The following is a 22,917-nucleotide window of genomic DNA, read 5'->3' as shown; positions in this document are numbered from 1 at the left end:
AACTTATCTAAGATCAATTATTAGGTAGCGTATCTATCAGATTCCTGATGATGTCAACCTAAGGGGGACTATTGTCTGCTTTCTGTTCTACCATTTCAACTCATTAGACTTCCAATATACAAACCATATTCATCAATATGGATGGTCTAACTATTTTTCAGGTCTTGAGCTAGCTAAAATCAATCGCCATCAACATTAATTTATACCAAACTTTTTTACTTCATCATAACTATTCGTGACATATAAATATATGTTGGTCCTTATTGATACATTTAGCGAAATACTTTTTATAATTTTAATTTTAGCTATGTATTACTAGAAGAATTAACAATGACGCCACTCATACATTAAGTTACACAAATTTTATATATATGTAATACTCGTGTTAGAAATATATACTCTTTTTTTGCTAAATGGAAACAATGTATTTTGCAATTTACATCACTTTTTTGTCTAACTTGGATTGTCTATCAAAAAATACAGTGGTTTTCACCTTAAAATCGAGACTACCAATAATACCACATAAGTCCACAAAATATTTTATATACATTAATATATTATATTGTGTTTTGTATGCATCATTTCCATAATATTCGTAGTTATCTATGGACCTTGTTCGGTTGCTATTGATTGTATATATCAGGATTAGGCGTAACAAAATGCACGATTCTAGAGTGTACTAGATGTCAATAAGTAGTTTATCCTTTAATACCTCCTCCCTCTCCTCCCTTCCAATGTTTGTGCTCATTTCTTGGTCAATCTACATGTATTGATATTGGGAATCAGTAGTTAAGCATCGAAATATATGTGCTTTGTACTCGGTATGGAAATCATATTATCCATAGCATGCATAATTATGTCCAATGGTTATAAAGTTTATCATCAATAATTGTATGAAAAACATAACAAGTTGATGCTAGCGTATTAGTCTCCGCACCACCACACAATCTATTTTGTGCAAGAACATTCTAGTTTGCATGCAAAGTCTAGGAGATGGCTAGTGGTTGCAAACAAAGGAAGTTGCTAGGTGCATACAACAAGAGATAAGAGAGAACACAAAGTGCACAAAGAAAATACAAGCATGCTGACCACATTGGACTAAAAGTTGATTCACAAATAAAAAATGTTATCCTAAATATTTAAAAGATTTGCAATTGGTTTTTATTGTCAATTTCATGTCTGCTTGGTTTTCAAACTAGATCCAACATGGGCATGTTTTGACAAGCTTTTCTTATGCTCCCGATGATATGTTTCAAACATATCTATAACTTTTGTTATGTTCATGCTATACATATACCATATAAACATACTTTGGGCACCTTTTTATATTATGTTTAGTGGACTAACATATTAATTCAGTGTCAAGTGTCAGTTGTTGTTTTCTAGTGTTTTTATACAACAGAAAAATTGTATTTCTAGCGATAGAAAAAATTATGAGGATGCTTTTTTGTACCAGAGGGCCCCATGGGCCAGAAGGCCACCTGGAAGGGACTCCCCAAGCCTCCACACAGCCTCCTCCCACAGCCCAGGACTTGTCGATGAGCCCCTACCGCATTGGAGGTAGGGAGCTCCCCTAATGACATCCTTTTGCCGCAAACTTGTCACCGAAGTTTCTGAATTGATCTGTTTTGAATTTTTCGGATTTATGGATCTCCGAAATAAAAAAAACGGTGACAACACTCATATTTTAGCATCTGGAACACTACTTCCCAAGGATAGATCCTTTCTCCAAGGGGACTCTCGCCCTCTGGGGGGGCATGATGGACACCAAAACTAGAGGGGCAAGCTTATCCCACCTAGGTAGAAGGCCAAGGAAGAAGAAGAGAGATCTATTCTAATCTCTATCGGCGGCACGGGAAAGACGTCGGGAACCGTTATCACCACCAGTGTCTACATCGACAACCACCATCTCCATCGTCGTCACCTCCCGCTCAACAGTGGTATACTTATCTACAAAAGTATGTGATCCCCTTGTTAAACATGGTGTTTGATGTGAAGAATTTGTATCCAAAGATTTATTGCACTTTCATTATGTATGGGTACATTTCTTTTGTCTTGTGGCTTTGGTGATCTATTATGATTGATTTGAGTTGTATGTTATGATATGGTGTTGTATGCTAGATCACACTTTAGTTTTAGTAATATCTTGTGGTGAATATGCGTAGGGTGACAGGAGTGACAGATATTACGGTGCCAGAGTGTAGAAGTCAAAGCATATGGGGTAAAGAGAACCCATGGCTATTAATACCATGGTTGTATTTTACCTTAAATCCAAAGTATTTGCGCATGCTTGGTAATGTTTTCAATCAAAAGAACATGTTAGCTAATGCATTTTGCTGCATGTTAGCACAAACATCTCCCACATATAAAACTACAATGCATGATTATCGGTCTTGTATTGTAGCCAATTAGTTAGGGACAATTCCGCAGCACCTACAACCACTACTTCATAGCTGCTTCCTTTTACTTTATTGCAACTTTATATTACAACTAACTTTTATCTAGTAATACTCAATAATCTTGCTCTTCACCACTTTATACCTACAAACTATCTTTAGTCTGAGAGTCTATGTAAAGAAAACATTAGTGTACATAGGGGTGTATTGGTGGGCAGATAGAGCATGAGAGAAATAAATTCCCACCTTTCGCTCCCTTGTGATATCGACACTTCATACTTCCTCCTCCATATTGAAAAATGGTACAACAATTCCTTGCATTTGCGGATTATTAGGCTTTTTGATGGCGACACTGTTGGGGAATATGCCGCTAGGGTGAACATTCTCGGGTGCATTTATTTGCTTTACCAATAAATAGATTTATGGTTTTGCATATGTTTTCTATCTTTCACTATATGTAGGAAACGTAAATAAAGTTGTTCTACTTACTAAGAAAAGAGTTGAGGAACCTCCTAAAATCCTCGCCACTGAAGAAGCTAATACTTGGATTATCTTCCATCCATTTGTGCGTGTGCTAATATCCAACCTGGCTTAGTATGGGAAAATACATAGGGAAAGCATGATTTTGTTTCCGAAACACCGTTCTTCTCAGAAAGGGAAACACTTGAAGGGTATGCTAAAAGAATTGAATGGCTTGGTTGGTGATTTGTGTGAAATCTATATATCAAATAGCTTGTTGCTCTAGGAAAGGTTGTAAACACTTTCTATTCCAATGTGAGTATTATGTCAATGATACACTAGCTTCTTATGTTAAGTATGAGTATAATTTTTATGAGATAGAGAAAGTTGAACATTTTTCTTCACTTTAAGGCCACATATGAAATTGCTTCTATGGTTGATAAAGTTGAAACAAATGATGTTGCTTGTGCTATTAAATCTTTGAAATATAAGATCCTTGGATATTGTTTAATTTTTTAGATACTATTCATGAATTATTGAACAAAGTGAGAGAGTCGCCGGTGCCGGAGAAGAGGCTTATGTTTGGTAGGAACAACAAGTGAGGTTATGGAACAGGAAACTGCTAAAAAGAAATGCTCATTAGATGAGAAAGAAGACGAGGAGAGTGATGAACAAAATGGGGAGAGTGGATTAGCTACCCGTGTCAATCTTCTAATAAGACTAACTCTTTACCTCAATCTATTGTTGGTTACCCTGTATGCTTAGATAAAAAGTCCCTTGTTGATGACTTTGATACTTACTATAATGAAGGCCATTATGACCATATAGAAGAATTATATGGACAGGAATTTACTATTGTTATATATGCCAAAAATACAATAGCTAATCTTGCATCCACAATTGATGGTCTTATCTTGTTTCTTATATTGGTGGTTTGCGATTCGTTTGTGCTCATGATGATGCTAATAAAAATTATAGTTTTAACTTTGTCGCTACTGCTTGTAATTATTATGAGACATGACACTTATTTCCTCCCTCTCTATGTTCCAAATACACTAAAATTGCAAGAAACCGCTTATATCATGCATTGGTAATTACTTTGTGTTAATGAATTGTTCTTTCATGACATGGCAATGCCTCGGAAGAGGGGTACACTTTGATATTACATGCTCTATGTTACCATGTGCTCTGTAATTAGAGCCAAATATTTGTTAAATAAAATTTGGCTTTGATATACTTTGGTATCTTGGTGAAATGATTACATGAGAAAAGCCTAGTAATATGTCTTTAAATAAAGCATCGCTTGTGAGTCGATCTAGAAGTTTCAAAGAGTCATTTTATTCTGGTGTTTCACCACACAAATTTTCAAAAATAAAAAATAAAAACAGAGGAACCTAAAAATTTCTTAAAAGAAAAGTGATTGGAAGGTCGAGCGTCATAGAAGTAGGGGACGACCATGAATATTTGTGCTCATGCCCATGGAAACAATGTAAATGTTGTAATGGAAGTTTCTCGTAAAAATAATTTTTTCCCTTGTATATATCAATGTACTTTAATTTTAAAGTGCATGAATTGCCTTTAGCATATTAAGATGCGACTGTATGCATTGATGTGCTGAAAGGGAAATTTTGATGTTGTTGTTTATCTGGGTGAAAATCAACATAGCATGCTAAAATCGTGAGAATAATCAAGTTCCGCCGTCGCAGCCCCGCAATTCTTGGCCGCTCCCCGCCCCCTCCGTCCCCACCATCACCTAGGCATTGGCTCTCACCTCGGCCCTGTTGAGCTCTGCATACTGAAATCGAGCTCGGTGCTTGCTAAGTTTTCGATGAATCCCCCCCCCCCCCTAGTTGTTTTTGCTATTTGTTGCGAGCTAGGACTATTCATAGTGGAGTTTGTTCTATTGTGTAGATGAGATGGCGTGATTCAGTGTCTTATGATGATCCCTACTTCCAGGAGGAATATCACTGCGATGAAGATGAGGACATTGCCATGATCATGTTGAGTGACATGGAGAAGAACAAGCAGCTGAAACTACCGTTCTGTTGTCGTCCATGAGGTGACTCGTAGGAGGAGGCTAGATAGCCCTAATAGACTAATGCACATTAGGGTTTATGAACAATTTTGTGCTGAATTTCAGGTTATGGATTGAAGAAATATGTAACAAAGTACTAGTACCATTTGTGTGGGATTTATTTGTCATCAATTTCATATTATTCAGAACATTGCATATGCAAAAAATACATATGGTGAAAATAGAACCTGGAATTTAGGTACCCAATTTTTATATACGATGTAAAAGCATGATTGTTTTTGGTTACCATAGCCAAAATATTGGTCTACCCTTGGAGATGATCTAAGCTTGTTCCACGACCACCAAAGGCACCACCATTGACGGCAAGTACCATACGGATTGTGACTAAACTACTCTAACTCAAGTCAGTTGACTTAGCAGTCACTAACATGTGGGCCCTTTCACAAGCTGGCCACACGTCAGTGACCGAAAGTCATCACATTACTTAAGTCAGATCACGCGAAATTACAACTTTGTCCAAAGTCAAATTTGTCAAAAAAAAAAAACATCGATTCCCGCTGCCACCGCCACCGCCCCCTACCCGGCTACTTTTCGGTTGCTCGTCGATCAACGGCTTATCCAAAACCCTTTCCCTTTCTTACTTTCCTGGATCTCACATCGGGAGTACTCTTCGAACCAGCTTATTAGTTAATGGCGCACACATCATCCATAGCGAAAGGTGCGGTGCGGTGTGCCCGATTTGCCTCCATCCACGCGCAGAAATTCTTGGACCTCCACTGCCTGGCCGCTAGCGAGCTAGCTAGGCAGTACCACGTCACATGGAGCAGTTAAGCTAAGCCAGTAGTGCATTTGTTACGGAGCGCGTGCGTGTGTGGACAGCAGCGACAGCACAGTGGGTGTTGGATCTCCTCCACTGCCCGCGAATCTACGCCCACAGCCCACAGCCATGAGTTGCTGGCCTTGCGCCACCTCCATCGCCCACAAGTGATTGACATGGTCGTACTTCTTCTTCTTCTTCTTCATCCCTGCAAATCAACCGGCACCCAATTTTCCTCATCTCCTAGCTAGCCACCTACCTCTGGGTCTGCATGGATAAATCATAAATGGATTGCTGGATTCGATGCTGTGGATGAGCTTCCCCTCCCTCTATCCGATCCGTCGGGCCACCGCTCCCCTAGCTTCCTTCCTATCCACCGTCTTCTCCTACCTCTTCTCAGCTAGCTAGCACCACAAGAAACTAGTAGTATCAATTGCTATTTCAGCTCGGCGACTCTCCCAATCTTGATCCATTCCTTCCGATTCTTGCCCGGTCGATCGATCGCGGGACCAAGAACAGCACGCAGATCATTCTGCACGTTGATGCGTGCAAGAGGTCTGATTGCTGAAGATAAAGATGAAGAGCAGCAGTAATCTCGAGGCCTTCCTCCAGGCCGCCACGCCCCTGCTCCCATGGCGCTCCAGCACCATGGTACGTGATCGATCCATCTATCCTTAGTTCCTTACAAACCGGCCATGGCAGGTCCTCTGCTTTTACCAGCAAAACGGCTCTGTTTTGCTCTGTTCTGAGCGGTTTCACTCTTGTCTCTGCTCGGCAGGAACGGTTCCAGAGCGCGCCCAGCAGCGTGTGGCAACAGCCGGACGGCAAGAGCAAGGACGCGGTGGAGTACTTCGCGCTGTCCGACCTCTGGGAGCACTACGCCGAGAGCAGCGCCTACGGCCTCGCCGTGCCCGTGCGGGACGCCGGTGACCGCGCCGTGGTCACCACCCAGCACTTCGTCCCCTACCTCTCCGCTGTCCAGCTGTACACCGCCACAAAGCCCACCACTCACACCCTCGGCGCCACCTCCAGGTAATCAATTGATCCGTCCATCGTAGTTTCTTCTTGGGGTGGCAGCCATTGATTCATTTCTTGCTGCGCAGGAGCACGGGGAGCGAGACGGATTCATGGAGCGACGACAGCGTGGGCGATCGTTTCGCCAGCTCCGGGTCCTCCTCGTGGGACGCGGCGTCAGACGAAGACGACTCTTCCTCCACCTACGACGGCAACGGCTCCACCAGCGTCTCAGCGAAGCAGAGTGGGTACCTGAATTTTCAGTACAGGGAGTGGGACTCACCCTATGAGAGGGTGCCGCTGGCTCACAAGGTTCCCATCCATGGCCATCTTTGCTCGCCAGTCTACCGGAGTTGGTCAGTGATTCTGATTCTTGATCGATGCTGAGCAGGTGGCGGAGCTGGCTCAGGATTACCCGTGCCTCATGTCGCTCAGCAGCGCGGAGCTCTCGCCGTCCAGTTGGATGTCCGTGGCATGGTACTTAATTAACTAACCCACTTGGATTTCTGACATCACTCGACTGTTCTCTACTTATTTGCTGGTCGGTCAAGACATTATTTGTTAGGATTATCTTGCTGATGTATGATGAACTTTAATTAATCAGCATTGACTTTTCCATGATCATTAGGTACCCAATCTATCACATCCCTGCTCATGTCAACCTGAAGGGTACCTCTGCCTGCTTTCTCACCTATCATTCCATCTCATCAGTCTTCCAAGGTAAATATTTACCACCTGCCACGTACATTGGTTGTGATGAACAACAAATTTACCATGTTAGTGTAATAGGAAGAAAGTAATTTGCAGTCATTGCTGATGATAACAAGGGCCGGTGTTTCTTCACCCGCAGACAACATACATAGCGGGCTGGAACACGATGAGGGTGAGATCGCGGCGCTCTCGCCATTTGGGTTGGCAACCTACAGGGTGCAAGGGGACCTGTGGAAGAGACCAGGGTCATCTGACCATAGGAGGCTGTCTGAGCTCCACTGGGCGGCGGCCTCCTGGTTGAAGCAAGTCGGTGCTCACCACCCCGACTTTACCTTCTTCACATCTTCTCACCGTCGATAGCACGGCACCCGGTTGATTCCTCATGTGTTTCGATGGCATTGCACCGGGCAATGTGAAGATATGACACCAAAAACTTCATGTAGGATTTGATAGAACAACACGCACTGGATTTTTCTTCTTTCTGAACTTGCAAGAAGATTCAATAACTTGTTGCATCGACCTTGTGGATTGGATTAAGTGTCAGACAGCATGCTCTGTTTTTTCCTCATCGACGGGCATGTTATAGCTGCAAAACAACATTTTCATATAATTGCAGCTCGTGAAATGTGACCTCAATGCCTATAGTTTAACAATCCACCTGGTATTACCTGCTGGGCTTTGACTGTATCCATTGTCTTAACGACACTCAGCAACCCTGTACATATATAGCATGTAAGTACAGTTTTTATTCAGTCTGCCTCCTGTTTGGATCACAAAGATTGAGGAGCAATGCATCATCTTTGACGATATAGTCATGCATTGTATTGGATTGAGTGTTATTTTCCATTGGATTTCGCATATGCAAAGGTCATGACAAGATATCCATACCTCTGTACCGATACAGGAAGCACCACCTAGGTGGGAAGTGGGATACTTCTGAATTTTGATTTGTCATCCCATTGAGATCTCAAGCACCACTTAGTAGGCTTTTCCCTTCTCTTAGGAGGCAATGGCCAGCCGCCATACGCGATGATGCCATCCGATTGCCCTGGATTCCGGAAGACGACACCGCATGATGTTGCCGACCCTGCCGGGGAACTGAGCCAGTTGGTTCTTTAGTGGGTTCTGTAAGAAAAATGATGCTCTTTGGGAAGACTTACCAAGAGACCATTAGGCCCTCCATCATGTATCCTCTTGGGAAGACATACCAAGAGACCACTAGTGGCATGGCAGAGCATGTGACACCATTCTACAGGTGTGGCCAGCCGGCAAGACCAAAATAAGTACAAAATAAGTACTCCCTTCATTACATAATTCTTGTGGTGGTTTTAGTTCAAATTAATTATGGAATTTGAACTAAAACCACGACAAGAATTATGGAACGGGGGAGTGATTTCTTTGCAAGCAGTATAGAGGAATTTATACTCAAAATAATTGTTAAAAGGATCAATTCATAACAGAAAATAACATAGCTCCTTCTATTAGGCCAGATGAATTGCATATATCATCACAAAGCAATTTGCAAGCAATTACACTGATGATTGTTTACATTGTTACAAGCACAATAACACTTACACGGAAATGTCACAGCACAACAAAACACATAAACATATTATTAAAGTTTCTCAACAAAAACACAATTCTAATGGTAGTATATCTGATAGAAATCTCCAGCTGATAATGCGGAAAAAATCACAATTGGAAAATATGGTACTGATCGATACACATAATATGTCCTCTTTTACTACCTATATTCGGTCCCTCTTCAAGTTAGTGGTGTCGGCGGTTGTACCAATGGTTCCACTTTTCGACTATGGTAGTTTATTGTGGCCAAAGAAAATACAACTATTATGGGCTACAATTGAATTAGAACATTGGCCACAATAAATAATACTGACACTCCAAATGTCCAGACTATCCCATTTCTCCTGGAGAGGGGTGCTACCATGGCAATATTATTGCTTGCCAATTCCCAATTTTGATAGAGCAATATGAGAGAACTCAAGATACATAATCCAATGGCAGTCTTATGAGCAAGTGGAGCTAGTATGGTATAGGTAGCCAGTGCAAAGGCAGCAACCAAGCTTGTAACTGAAACCGACATGAGGTAGTAGGCAATGCGTAAGTGCTCTATCCGGCTCCGAGGATGTCGTATTGGTGATCCAGAAGACATGAGAGAAATTGTTGCCATAGTGGAGCAAGTGAACGCAAGTCCGTTGGCCAGGGTGAATGCATCAAAACCATACCTTCCAGCGAGTGTTGGTGTGCCTCCATTAGTGTGATCATCAGCTCTGTAACCTCCAGGAATGGCAAAAGCTGCACCAAATGTCACGGTTGCGATAAGGACCGACCCAATACATAGACTTTGTGTCGCGTCTTTCACTTTCTCCATTTCATCTATTTCACCCTGCTTTTTTTGGACAATATTGTTTTTCTCAAGGTAATCCTGGTGACGGATACCCCTTTTAGCACCAGCATATTGAAGTAAGGAGAGTATTCTTGCTTTACTGTGCTGCAAAATCAACATAAGTAGAAGTTAGACCGCACAAATCTCAGTTGTTTATGCTCACCTACAAGCTTCTGCTTAAAACTAAAATGACAGTGTACATTACCAGTGATTACCATGTAAGCATGCAGCCCTTTAGGAATATTTTGATACGCTACTAGATCACTGATGGCGCGCGTTGCTGCGCCCGTCTATTTTGGCTATTAGTTGGTTAGGGATATAGCGTAGTTTGTGGATTTGCAAGCATTGATTTGAAATATTACGCTTTTCTATAGCTTGTGTTTTCTTTATTTTTGAAAATAATGGTTTGTAACTAAAGGGAGGAATCTGGTTGTTCCTATAGCTCTTAGTATTTAACCAACCTTCATTTCGGGCAACATTACAACTTCCATGGAACGTACTTACATATAAATTTTTGCAGTGCCCTAAGCCAACCTATCCATGGTAAAAAAAAAATGATGGCTATGCACAATTTGGTTCAAGAATACAACCTTGTATGCAGTTGCATACGAACATGGAATTAAACATAATATAGCGGCAACACACAGTAAATACTTGGAAAATAGATTGTATTGAAGCATACAACGAACTGGAGAAGTTGCGGACCTCAAATAGGCACCAGAAACACAGCACAAAAATATATAATTATGGATACATCAGATGGGACACAGGGTAGGAGAAGTATAATCATATAGTTTCAAAGAAGATCAAGAATATTGATTATTACATCAAAAGGAAGACACAATACATACTTACATATCATATTGTCTCATGATAAACAAAATAATAATATCTTCTAACATAAGAATGTAATTTGGACAAAAAATAGTTTCTTTATACAAATTCCAATTGCACTACAATATTTTTCCATTGGGCTTAAAAAATTTTATGCCATTTTTACATGAAATAGGAGGAACTAACTGAACTGAGCAAGAAAAGGCAACAAAAACACAAATCAGCATTCTCTCATTCTCTGAATACATTATCTTTCTGTAGTAAATGTATCTTGTGAGATCATCATTGTTTCAGCCCGTATATTGACTTCATATATTAGTAAACGTATCTTGTGAAAAGGCAACCTCATATACTACCTTGCTCAGAATAGTCAAGTGCCTAACTAATCCAACTTAATCCTGACAGTACATCAACATGACATTATTGACTTTAGAAGCTATGGAGTCAGATTGATTGCATGACTCGAGTCACAGTGCAGCAGGCTCGGGTGAAGGTGTGCATACTACCACTGAACACCGGTGAGTAGAGGATGGGAGAATACACAATTTTTTATGCCTTATGGGTGAATTCCTCCACTCGTCGCACACTTACAAGCCGCTGCAAAACATCTGTGAGTGTAAGACGTTTCTTTCTGATCAACTACATGATAAATTCCACTTGCATGAGTGATTTCATCTAGAGTATAGTGCCTAATTATTTGAAACGAAGTACTATTTTTTTAATCCTACATAGACCTGGAGCATCTTTCTGAAACACCAAGGAACATACACATTTCCACCAGTAGCAGCAGTAGCTCGTTTGCAAAGTTCACTCCAATGCTAGGATACCAAAAAGCTAGTACATCCCCATAGCCAAAGAACATAAGCAACGAAAACTGGCATCAGATGTCAAGCAGCTCGTGATGGGAATAAATTTGTACAGTATATGTCCCTTTCTTCACTCAAATATCACCGACTTGCAATAATTAGGAAACAATAGTGGTAATGAAAAGTAGAATATATTGTAACGCTCTAGAAATACTCCCTCCGCTCTAAAATAGATGACTCAACTTTGTACTAATTTTATACTAAAGTTAATACAAAATTGAGTCATCTATTTTGAAACGGAGGAGTAGGATTTAACTCTAGGGTGCTCTTACCTGAGTGAATCCTTGTGGGGTGCTGAGAGTACAAGATGGTGGAACCAATGCTGCTCTGCACTGTCCACATGAATGATACCCAGTGCCGCCTCTACCAACAAGCGGTTTGTGCTGGTCTGCTCAAGCGATTCAAACATTTGACTCCAAAAGGGAATTGTTTCAGAAAGGTGCACCTTGGGAAATCTGCACACAGAATTAAACAGAGGAGAGGTGTTGCAGAGGAGCGTATTCGCAGGCGAAGCTGCACTGTTTGTGAGTAGAAAGAACAATATCAACAAAATAAATTCTAAAATTGGATTTGATGAAGATCAGGGAAGAGGGGATGTAGAAAGGAACCATCAACCAAGGCTACAGGAGAATGGTTGCATAAGTGAGAGGAGCAGGGAAGGAACATCACGCGGTGGAGATTATATGGGCGTGCGTAAATTAAAGGCAAAACATGAATCAACATATGTATAACTGATCAGGAATAATCTTTAGTTCAGCCCATTCATCAATTTCCATTAATCGGCCCTGATTAACACCTCAATGAATCAATGGCCAATGAAGTTCAATCGATAGCCGGATGTTCGCATCCCGGTCCACTTCCGAGTGGCGTCACCTGCCAGGATGTTGTTCGATCGACCGGCTAGGGGCCCTATGTCAGTCAGACCTGAAGCGCAGTGGCCATGAGGCGCCATCGGTTGCATCCGTCAATGCAGTCACCATCACCCTAGCATCTGCCGCCAGGCAACGGCTGCGTCCCTGTGAATGAAAGGGGCCGCGTACATTTTTTTAGGCTTGAAAGGACGGTTGAGTAGATGTATCTTTTTTTGGCTGGGTTGAAGCCCATTAGGCCCGATTACATAGCTGGCTGCCGAAATTGTCACGGGAGCAGCGGCCCATCACGGATAGCACTCAGTCGTAGCGAAGGAAGCGATTACACGGGGTTCAGAGGTAATCGGACGATCAAGAAAGACCAAAATTGAAGATCCGACGGATACAAAGGCAAATAGCCTGAGATGGCTGGAAAAGTGCACGGTTATAATGTCTTTAAATATCTAGTGGAGTCTCCTCTTTCTTATTTGTCAAATTCAATTGTACTTGTCTATTCCTGAACAGACAACAAAATATTTTAACACTGCCAGCCTGGACAGCTAGGTGTACTGCAGTGTTCCCATTCTTGTCTTGCATATTAAAAATCCATGATAATGTTCCGTTCTTGCAAGCATAACTAACTGTCGATATTTTCTTATTATCAACTGCAACATGAAGAAATGTCATTTTCCTAGTATCACGTAAACCAGCACAATTGGGCGTATTTTCAATAAATTCACTGACTACACTTGTTGCACCGACAGATGCAGCCATGTGTATGGGGAATGATCCATTGTGGTCTGGCTGATACAATGCCTCTGCATTGGCTTTCAGTACTTGTGAAGGTATTTTCTGATTCCCTAGAACAGCTGTGGCGGCAAAGTGAAGCGGTGTACGTCCGTTATTATCCCGTTGCGATGCAAGGACGTTGTTCCATTCCAACATCTTTTTAGGATCTGCGAGCGGTTAAACCAATCAATATAAATAGAGAACAAAAGGGCAAAAAAGATATGAAAATAATGTTAAACTAGATGTTAGGTTTTCCCAAAGATTGAAGCCGCAATCTTGCAACAGATCATCTCCAGCAGCAACACAACTCACCATGTATGCACAACTCCGAGCATGAACGGAAACACGAGACACAATTTCATTTATCCGCACTGAATTTGCTCGACGAGAACGCACGCAAGGGAGCACATATCGTGCGTCTTTTTTTTAATCTTTACTTCTCTTCTTGTTTTCTGGTGGTGTACAAGCTATGCGTATTCACATATATAGCCTATTGAGTGACTGCCTAAACTCTGAATCGTTTACTTACTCGACACAGATTCTGATATGACACTCCAAAACTAACATACCGATAAAAACTCTGTTTGGATTATTCCAGCACACAAATTTATATGTTTTTAGAACTTAGAACTCGTCGTATAACCTTGCTTCAAACAATACACTAATGGTCCTGAATCCAAAATGTAATGAAGCAAATGTATTTTAAACTGGACATATTATTTCAAAAATGTACAAGAAAAATGGCAGGTGAAAAGCACATTTACCTTCGCCTCGGAGAACAGCAGCGTGCAGTACATCTTGTCCATTTGGTCCAGAGTATGAGAGCACCCCGCCACTCAACTCATATAGTGTTTCCGCGACGAAACTCTTCCCCTCCAAGATGGCCAGGTACAATGGCGACGTGCCATCTTTCGGGAAACTGGCCAACTGCAAGTCCTCCTTCATGAGCAACTCGACCATATCATCGTGCCCAACAGGGAGAGACTTGATAGCCTCATGCAAGGCTGTCCATTTGATCTTGTTTTCTGTTCTCAGCAGTGCCTTCACTCTGTCGGCATTGGCATCCTTGCTGCCTCTAGCAAGATCAATGAGAAGAGACACCATGGCGAAGTTACCCTCCCGTGCAGCACAATGCATGGGCGTATCTCCGTCCAGGGGCGGACCTACGTTAGCCCTCCCGGTGTCACAGGACACCGCGTAAATCTTGTGCTTATGCTATATAAGATCCATATTTATGGGCTGGACACCGGTAATTTTTTGAGCTGGACACCGGCTAGCCCAGCGATTAAGCGGCGAGGCAGTGCAGCCCACGTAGACGTAGGCCCCAGACCTAGGCCTGGCTAGCTAATTATCTGCCGATCGATTAATCGATCTCAGTTTGCTCGTATCTCTGTACGACTGCTCGCCAGTTCAGCTTCTGGCCTTTTTGGTCTGTCTCATATGGTCACGGCGTCGCCCTAAACCCTAAACCCCCTCCGCCGCTCGGCCAGACGGCCAGTCGCCAGTCCGCCCAGTTGCCACACCACCCAACCGCCAGACTCTATCATCTCGGCCTCTCCCGCTCGTAGCTTTCTGGAATTTTGATTTTTGATTTTTGAAGTAAACAAAGGTACGACGCCCTGCACTTGGTACTGATTGTGGATCTCTCTGACTCCCTCAACTATCCTCAACTAACAGCAGGCATCTCAATTTTATATAATTTCGGTTATCCTAATTGTATGGTTAGGGTCCTAAAATTTAAAGGTAATACAATTGGGAACAAATTGCTGCGATTTGCCAATTTCGGTTAGTGATTCACATCCAACTGGATTATTTTCTCAACCACGTGCACAGCAGCAGGAAGGCACACTGTCCAGTAATTTTAACTCCCTAATTGTATAGTTTAATCAATATGCTTATTTATTGTTTCTATTCTTGCATATTCAAACACAAATGATGTAACTCGTTGTGCATTTTTTCGAACATAAAAATCGGCAAATTACAGGAAAATTGATGGAAAGGACATAGAGGGTTATTTTAAAAAGTAATGCTCGTAACTTAATTTATGAATTATTGCGCAAGTTCATTTAATATGTACTAAGTTATTTTTTTATAGGCAATCAGGATCTATTGTCGTATGTCGTGGTCCGATTATATTTATTTTCATTGTTTGAAGTTTGCATGCTTTAGTGTTGAACTTCACATAATCAACTAGTATTTCAATGGAAGTGAAACATTTCATTTTGGGAAGGAATCTTACTGCCATACATTTTGAGTTGTCAAGTGTGCTATCATATATATGATGTACACATGGACACCGGGACATTTTTATTCTGGGTCCGCCCCTGTCTCCGTCATTGTTCTGCGCACAGAGGAGGTTCCGTGCCTTCCTGTGGACGAGGCCGGCTTTCTTCAAGAAGTCTTGAGAGTCACCATTGGTGGCGACTACATGGAGAACAGTGTCGCCTCCGACGGTGACCCCGTCCAGGAGCGAATCTCTGAGAAATGCTTCCTCGTCGTCACCGGAAGGTCGCCGTGTCGCCGAGCCTCCTACGGCGGAAGATGCTTGGTGGTCTTGTCCGTCGAGGAATGATTCTAGATCCTGGGAAGTGCCTGAGCAGACCAGCGCTAGCAGCCGGGCATCCATCTCCCGTGGAGAGTTGGTTTGGACCACAATTGGCGAGCTGGGACTGGGAGCTTCCTCCCTGGTGCCCGACGCCATTGATCACCGGCTATGTCGAGTTGGGAATGAGAGAGGATCGATTTGGGGCAACGTACTGGCAGGTAGTGGAAAGTGGAGTGGAGCAGAGTGCGCCAAAGGCCGAGGAGCTGTGCCTGTGAGATGTATATTTGGTTGGGACAAAAAAGATAGAACGCACGGGGCCAAGAGAATCTCCGGCGGACACGCTAGCGCCTTTCCTTCCGGCCATCGTGTGAGCATCTCTGGCGGACACGCTATCCCTTTCCCTCCCACCACCGTGAGATAGAGCACCTCCGGCGGACACGCTGGCTGGCAGAAGAGCGTCTGCTTTGCTAGGAAAGGACCGGCTCGGAATATATTTTTTACAAACCCCCCTATTACCTAGGAGAGTGTGACATATTTTTTCAACTCTATGACCAGTGGGTCCCGTCTATCAGAAAAGAGTGAAAATTAAAGAAAAAGTGTGCCTACTGGGAATCGAACTTACGACCAACAACCACAATGAGGACTGGGCGTCGACCGGTTGGCTGAACAGCTGAGGTAACTGCCAGCCCACCCGAGTTCGAGTCCCGGCTCGGACACGCGGTGCTCGCGGAGTTTCTCCTATAAAAAAACGAAAAAACTAACGCCCACACGTGTGTCATCTTGCACATCGCCCACGCGCCTTCATCGCCACTCATTTTGCCACGTATGGATAGATGATTTCAGCAGGAACGTTTTTGGTTTTCGGCTTTAAAATGTTTTATCTCCTAATTAAAAATCAAATTAAAAATCTGTTTTTACCATTAAATCCGTTTCAACGAGATCTTCCAAACTAGACCCCATGTTGGTATGTTTCGATGAATTTTTTGTTTGCCCAAAAGTTGCCATGATGTTTACACTGCAGTTGCCATAGTGTTTAAACTAAAATTGTCATGTGGCAATTTTAGTTTGTGGAGATGGCAACTTTAGTTTTTTGATGATGAAAATTCCAGTAATTCGACCATGAAAATTAATTTTTGTATGAACCATGGCAATTTTAAGTGAATATATCATGGCAATTTTTAGTTTATGGTTCATGGCAAGTCTAGTTTCTTAATTTCCTGTTTTATAATATGTTAAAGTTTACTTTTAAATGTAGAAGAAAATAGTTGAAATATATCATGGCAACTTTAGTGTGAACACCATGGCAATTCATGTGCAATAGACATGGCAACTTTTAACACAAAAAAAAATTCGTCGAAATATATTGATATGAGATCTAGTTTCGAAGATCTCGTCGCGAGGGATTTAATGGTGAAAACGGATCTTCAATCGTATTTTTCATTTAAGAGGTAAAACATTTTAAAAACTGAAATTCCAAAAAGATTCCCACATGTATGCATGTGATGACGTGGCGCAGTCTGTGTGTTATAGTGCGTGTGAGCGGTTTTAGCTCGCACCACACGTGTGAACGTTAGCGTTATTTAAAAAAAATACCAACGAGGGTTAGCCCTTGGGTTGGTCTCATTTTTTTTTTACCAACAACCACAATGAAATGGTGCTAGCCACTTCACCATTGCCTTTGATTATTCAACAAGGATAACGACGTTATATGTATTCTACAACGGCTCCTGTGGAAATTAAAGGGGCTGCAGATAGTGCGGCCCATTTGCACCTGTTAGTTTTTAAATATTATTTGTAAAATGTAATTAATAGAAATTATGTTAAAATATTATTTGTAAATAAAAATACAGAAATATATATCAGTGTATTAGTTTACTTAATAAAGACATTTTAAATTTGAAATTACGAATATTTTAAAATATGCAAATATTGAACTATACAATCGTGTGTACAATTATTGAAATATTTGTATAACTAAACTAATTTTATAAAAAATATTATTATTTGAAATTATATAAACATTTTATATAATTCATAAATATTATTTTAAATATATGCATTTTTTAAGTATTACGTGAACAATTTGTAAAAATAAGTTATTTCGCTTTTATGTAAAATATGTACAAAAAATAAACAGACGTTATTTTTTGTTACTTAGATTATAATTTACATTTTATTGAGGGAATCTGAGATTGTAATTTACATACTTTCTACAAATAAATTTGAATATCGAATTTGTGCAAAATGGGCTGCACTGCTTGCAGCCCTTTTGTGCTCCACATGCGCCGTGATAAGTACATATAATATTATTATCCAGATTAGCCAAACGTACGATGTGGGTTTTGTGGCTCGCCGCAGTTTTTGTATTTTCCGCTTAATATTCACTCTCTCCTGACATGCGGTACCCGCCTATCATAGAGGTAAAAAATTGTCACCCTTCCCACGTGAACAAGGGCTTTTCTGTGACAAATAATAATTTGAGGTTGTTTTTGAAAAAACCAGGTCACACGCCCCCTCCTCCCAATCGGCTGACAGTCGGTCCTGCGCGTCTACTCATCGCCGATTTCGTATACAAACGAGACAAGCATTGTATTTGCACGTCAAAGCCAAGTTTTTGCACCACTATAATGTACACCACAACTTCTAGCACCAAACCGATCGTTTGAGCCAAGTTCTAGCACCACCAGTGTAATTGACTCTATAAAAAGTTTCTAAAAACAAACCAAAATATTGTCACCAATCTGGACCATTCCACTTAGATGGGGGTAGATGGCAGCAAACACCAACCAGATCAAGAGGTGAAGGGTGACGAGATGGCTGAGCCGAAGATGGGCAGCTGGGAGGAGATGTGGATGCGCAGTTTGAGGGGGAAATGCCGTGCTAGATGCTAGTTGTGGCTTGTGACGTGCAGATGCTCCCCTTCCCCATCTTCCTCTCGATCGGCGGTGGGTAGCGTGGCGACCTCCAGCGAACTCGTCCGCAGGGCCGGGTGCGCAAGGCTATGCCCGAGCTCGGTGATGTTGAGGCGGCAGCGGAACCGGACGATGTCGAGGTGGCACTAGTAGAAAACAGGGCTTTGGTTTGGGCCTGGCCAGTCCATTAGTCCCGGTTCAGTCACGAACCGGGACCCATGGGGGGCATACGTCCCGGTTCGTGCGCCCAGGGGGCCGGCCGGGCCTCGTCGGGCATTTGTCCCGGTTCGTCTGGACCCATTTGTCCCGGTTCCAGGCACGAATCGCGACCAATGGTCCTCGCTCCTGGCCCACAGCCATTGGTCCCGGTTCGTGGCTGGAACCGGGACGGAAGGGGGCCTTTAGTCCCGGTTCCTGCCATGACCGGGACCAATGAGTTGCCTATATATACCCCATCGCCGCAGCAGAGCTCTCCACACTGCTCTGTTTTTCCTGGCCGGCGAGTGGAGAGCTTTGTGGTGCTCTAGCTCACCTCCTATGCACATGAGGTGTTCGATGAAATGCCCGAGCCACACTAGTTAAGCTTTCTCCTCTCGAAGCTCGATCTCCAAACTCCATTTTCCTCGAGACTTGTCTAGGTTTAGCAGTCCGTCACGTCCCGTCCCCGTCTTCACCGCCGTCGATCGCCCGCGCCGATCTCGTCGCCGGCACCACCGTGGTGAGCCTCTTGTTCTTATCTTCTTTCTAAAAGAAAAAAAATTCTTACTTTAGATAGATACTTGTCTAATTTTCTTACTTTTATTATTGCTTGTTATTATATAGTGCGATGGTTCTGGTATCTGCCCCCATCGGCCCTTGTCCTATCTATGATTCAGATGTGGTATATATTATCTTTTATAACTATTTGGTTCATTTATTGTTTATGACAATTATGCCGACCAACGTGACATAGATATTATTTATCTAGGAGGTATGTGAACCGGAAATTCCAACCTATCCTATTGTCGAGAGGTTAAATTTAGTTGAAGAAGAAAACAATTACTTGAAGGAAAAAATAAAAAAAATTGAGAAGGAGAAGATGATATTGGAGTTGCATGTTGCGGATGTCGTAGATGATCACAAGATCAAGATGGATGCAATGCGTTTGAAGATTAGAAAAATTAGAAAATATGCCATTCATACCAAGGCTTGGTATCATTATGCCGTTGGATCAATTGTTACCTTGGTTGCGATTATGATCGCATTTGTTGTTGCATTGAAATGTTTTACATAGTTTCAATGTATAGTTTAATTAGATGCTCTGGAGAGCTATATGTTGTTCAATGAGAACTATGTATGTACTTTGGTTTTAATGTGATGATGAACTTCTATTAATTTGGTCACTTATCTATTCATGATGTTCTGTAATGGTTTTTGACACACTTAATTATATATAATGCATGCAGATGAACCAGTAATGGATGTATGGTGACAGACACACCTCCGAGTACGTTAAGGGCGTGCATAATTTTCTCGAAGTTGCTGAGGCAAACAAGTAGAATGGTTTTATGTGTTATCCGTGCCCTATATGTGGGAATACGAAGTCTTACTCTGAATGGAAAATCCTTCACAGCCACCTGCTTTATAAGGGTTTCATGCCACACTATAATATTTGGACCAAGCACGGAGAAATATGGGTTATGATGGAAGACAAGGAAGAAAAAGAGGACGATGACAACTATGTGCCCCCTGAATATGGTGATGCTGCAACAGGGGAAGCTGCGGAAGATCAAGAGGAACCAGACGATGTGCCCGATGATGATCTCCGCCGTGTCATTGTTGATGCAAGGAGACAGTGCGAAAGTCAAAAGGAGAAGCTGAAACTCGATCGCATGTTAGAGGATCAACAAAAAGGATTGTACCCCAATTACGAAGATAGTAACACAAAGCTCGGTACCGTACTGGAATTGCTGCAGCGGAAGGCAGAGAATACTGTGCATGACAAAGGATTTGAGAAGCTACTGAAACGGCACTCTGCTAGGACGTGTGCATTATCCTACTGCTCCTCCCGATTCTCCTGCCTCCAACGAGTGCATCGTGCTTCGCTAGGTAAGACGTTCCATTGAAACGTTGCTTGTTGGACTGCTCCCTGAATAATCTCTATAAAGAGTAAGAGAGCAGGAGGTAAACACAACACATCCCCATCTCCTTCCTCACATAACACAAGTGCTGAGCCACCGTCTGAACGAAGCCGGCCGTGCTGTCCGTCGTGCAACGGGAGCCCGGCGAGCGGTGTCTCCATGACTCTGGCCGCATCCTTCGACCCTGCACGGGGGCGGTCTACAGTTTTCTGGGCAGCGTCCGCGCGACCGCTCCTTCATTGACGTCGTCGACGACATCGTCTCTGGCGACCGCTGCTTCCTCGACGTGCTCGTTGACATCATCTCCACAACCGCTGCTTCCCCGACGAGATCGTCTCCGCCATACTCCATCGACGAACACCAGTGCACCGACGTCTAGACTGTAAGTTGCATCTGGTCATTACTAGTGCTAGATAAATCTGTGCATGCTCTAGCTGATTCTATATCAGGTTTATGTAGTGTTTATAGACTATTCTCTGTTCCTGCTGAAAGGATCGATATGGTTGACTAGAGGGGGGGTGAATAGGCAACTAAAATTTTTTAGCTTTACTTTACCAAATTAAACTTTGCATCAAAGTAGGTTGTCTAGATATGCAACTAGGTGGACAACCTATATGATGCAACAACCAAAAGCACACAAGCAAGCAATGGATATAACACAACTAAGCTTGCAAAACTAAAGGGATGAGATAACCAAGAGCGGAGCCGGTGGAGACGAGGATGTGTTACCGAAGTTCCTTCCTTTTGAGGGGAAGTACGTCTCCGTTAGAGCGGTGTGGAGGCACAATGCTCCCCAAGAAGCCACTAGGGCCACCGTATTCTCCTCACGCCCTCACACAATGCGAGATGTCGTGATTCCACTATTGGTGCCCTTGAAGGCGGCGATCGGACCTTTACAAATAAGGTTGGGGCAATCTCCACAACTTAATTGGAGGCTCCTAACGACACCATGAAGCTTCACCATAATGGACTATGGCTCCGTGGTGACCTCAACCGTCTAGGGTGCACAAACACCCAAGAGTAACAAGATCCGCTAGGGATTAGTGGGGGGAATCAAATTTCTCTTGGTGGAAGTGTAGATCGGGGCATTCTCAACCAATCCCGAGCAAATAAACAAGTTTGATTGGCTAGGGAGAGAGATCGAGCGAAAATGGAGCTTGGAGCAACAATGGAGCTTTTGGGGGAAGAGGTAGATCAACTTCGGGGAACAAGACCCCCTTATATAGTGGGCGGAACAATCCAACCGTTACCCCCCAAAACAGCCCCGCAGAGGGCGGTACTACCGCAGGAGGCAGCGGTACTACCGCTAGGCTCAGCGGTACTACCGCTCCCCCTGGCGGTACTGCCGTGCAAACTGGAAGGCAGGGGAGAAAGGGACCCGAGCGGTACTGCCGCGGTGGTAGGGCGGTACTACCGCTCATGAGCAGTACTGCCGCTCTACTGCTGCTGCATAGTATCGCACAATCCGACACAAGAATTGACCCCCTCGAGTCGACACGGTAGGGGCCTGGTACCGCAGTGGTACTATGGCTGAGGACCCACCGGCGGTACTACCGCTGCGGAGCGGTGCTTCCGCCTGTGACCCCTAAGCGGTACTACCGCTGGGTACCGCGGTACTACCGCTGGGACCAGGCAAAGCCCAAAGAAGGAGGGAAGAGCTCTCCATTGAAGCGGAAAGGCTCAGAGGGTGTGAAACGGATGTGTACGTGTTGATTCCACCCTAGCCTTACCAAAGCGGACCCCCTCTTGATAGTACGGTGCTCTCTACGAAACTAGTCCACCGAAAAAGAAACGAAAGAGCTACACCGTCTTGAATGACACTCCGAGGGAAAGAAATCGTCTCGTGCCAAAGATGAATCTCTGAAATGATCAAATCACACAATTAGTCCGCAAACATGTTGTCATCAATCACCAAAACCACATCGAGAGAGATATGCCTTAACAATCTCCTCCTTTTTGGTGGATTGATGACAACCAGGGATTTGCACAAGGATAAGACATGAAAGTAAAGATACTTAGGACTACAAAATATAGACGGGCTCCCCCTGAATGTGTGCACCTACAAAGGAGTGGCTTTGGAATGCACGACGCACACATTAGGATTAACACTCCCCCTATATTTTATAGTCCAACAACCTAAGCAAAGAATATATGTGAGCAGAGT

At 43.0% G+C, this 22,917-nt stretch overlaps 3 protein-coding genes across 3 annotated transcripts; 1 reads left to right on the top strand and 2 right to left on the bottom strand.

Moving 5' to 3' along the window:
• The first annotated feature begins 5,765 nt into the window (after positions 1 to 5,765).
• Positions 5,766 to 7,998, top strand: LOC125515600 (uncharacterized). The gene is made up of 6 exons (XM_048681098.2): positions 5,766 to 6,358; positions 6,486 to 6,739; positions 6,811 to 7,033; positions 7,113 to 7,198; positions 7,350 to 7,441; positions 7,572 to 7,998. The coding sequence occupies exons 1-6, from the start codon at positions 6,284 to 6,286 to the stop codon at positions 7,790 to 7,792; spliced, it is 951 nt and encodes a 316-aa protein (XP_048537055.2). The 5' UTR covers positions 5,766 to 6,283; the 3' UTR covers positions 7,793 to 7,998.
• Positions 7,999 to 8,719: 721 nt separating this feature from the next.
• On the bottom strand, positions 8,720 to 10,089 carry LOC147967039 (uncharacterized). Its single transcript, XM_087529245.1, has 2 exons — positions 10,055 to 10,089; positions 8,720 to 9,944 (listed from the first exon to the last, which is right to left on the bottom strand). The coding sequence occupies exons 1-2, from the start codon at positions 10,055 to 10,057 to the stop codon at positions 9,288 to 9,290; spliced, it is 660 nt and encodes a 219-aa protein (XP_087385371.1). The 5' UTR covers positions 10,058 to 10,089; the 3' UTR covers positions 8,720 to 9,287.
• A 2,754-nt stretch (positions 10,090 to 12,843) lies between these two features.
• On the bottom strand, positions 12,844 to 15,895 carry LOC125515602 (uncharacterized). The gene is made up of 3 exons (XM_087531022.1): positions 15,516 to 15,895; positions 13,941 to 14,332; positions 12,844 to 13,343 (listed from the first exon to the last, which is right to left on the bottom strand). Exons 1-3 carry the CDS (start codon positions 15,875 to 15,877, stop codon positions 12,844 to 12,846), a joined length of 1,254 nt encoding a protein of 417 aa, XP_087387148.1. The 5' UTR covers positions 15,878 to 15,895.
• Positions 15,896 to 22,917: the final 7,022 nt, after the last annotated feature.

This window comes from Triticum urartu, chromosome 6A, assembly GCF_056163025.1.
Source record: "Triticum urartu cultivar PI428250 chromosome 6A, HENAU_Tu73, whole genome shotgun sequence".
NCBI classification, from domain to species: domain Eukaryota; kingdom Viridiplantae; phylum Streptophyta; class Magnoliopsida; order Poales; family Poaceae; genus Triticum; species Triticum urartu.
Note: the sequence above shows the minus strand (reverse complement) of the source record. Positions and strands in the feature narration are given on the sequence as shown.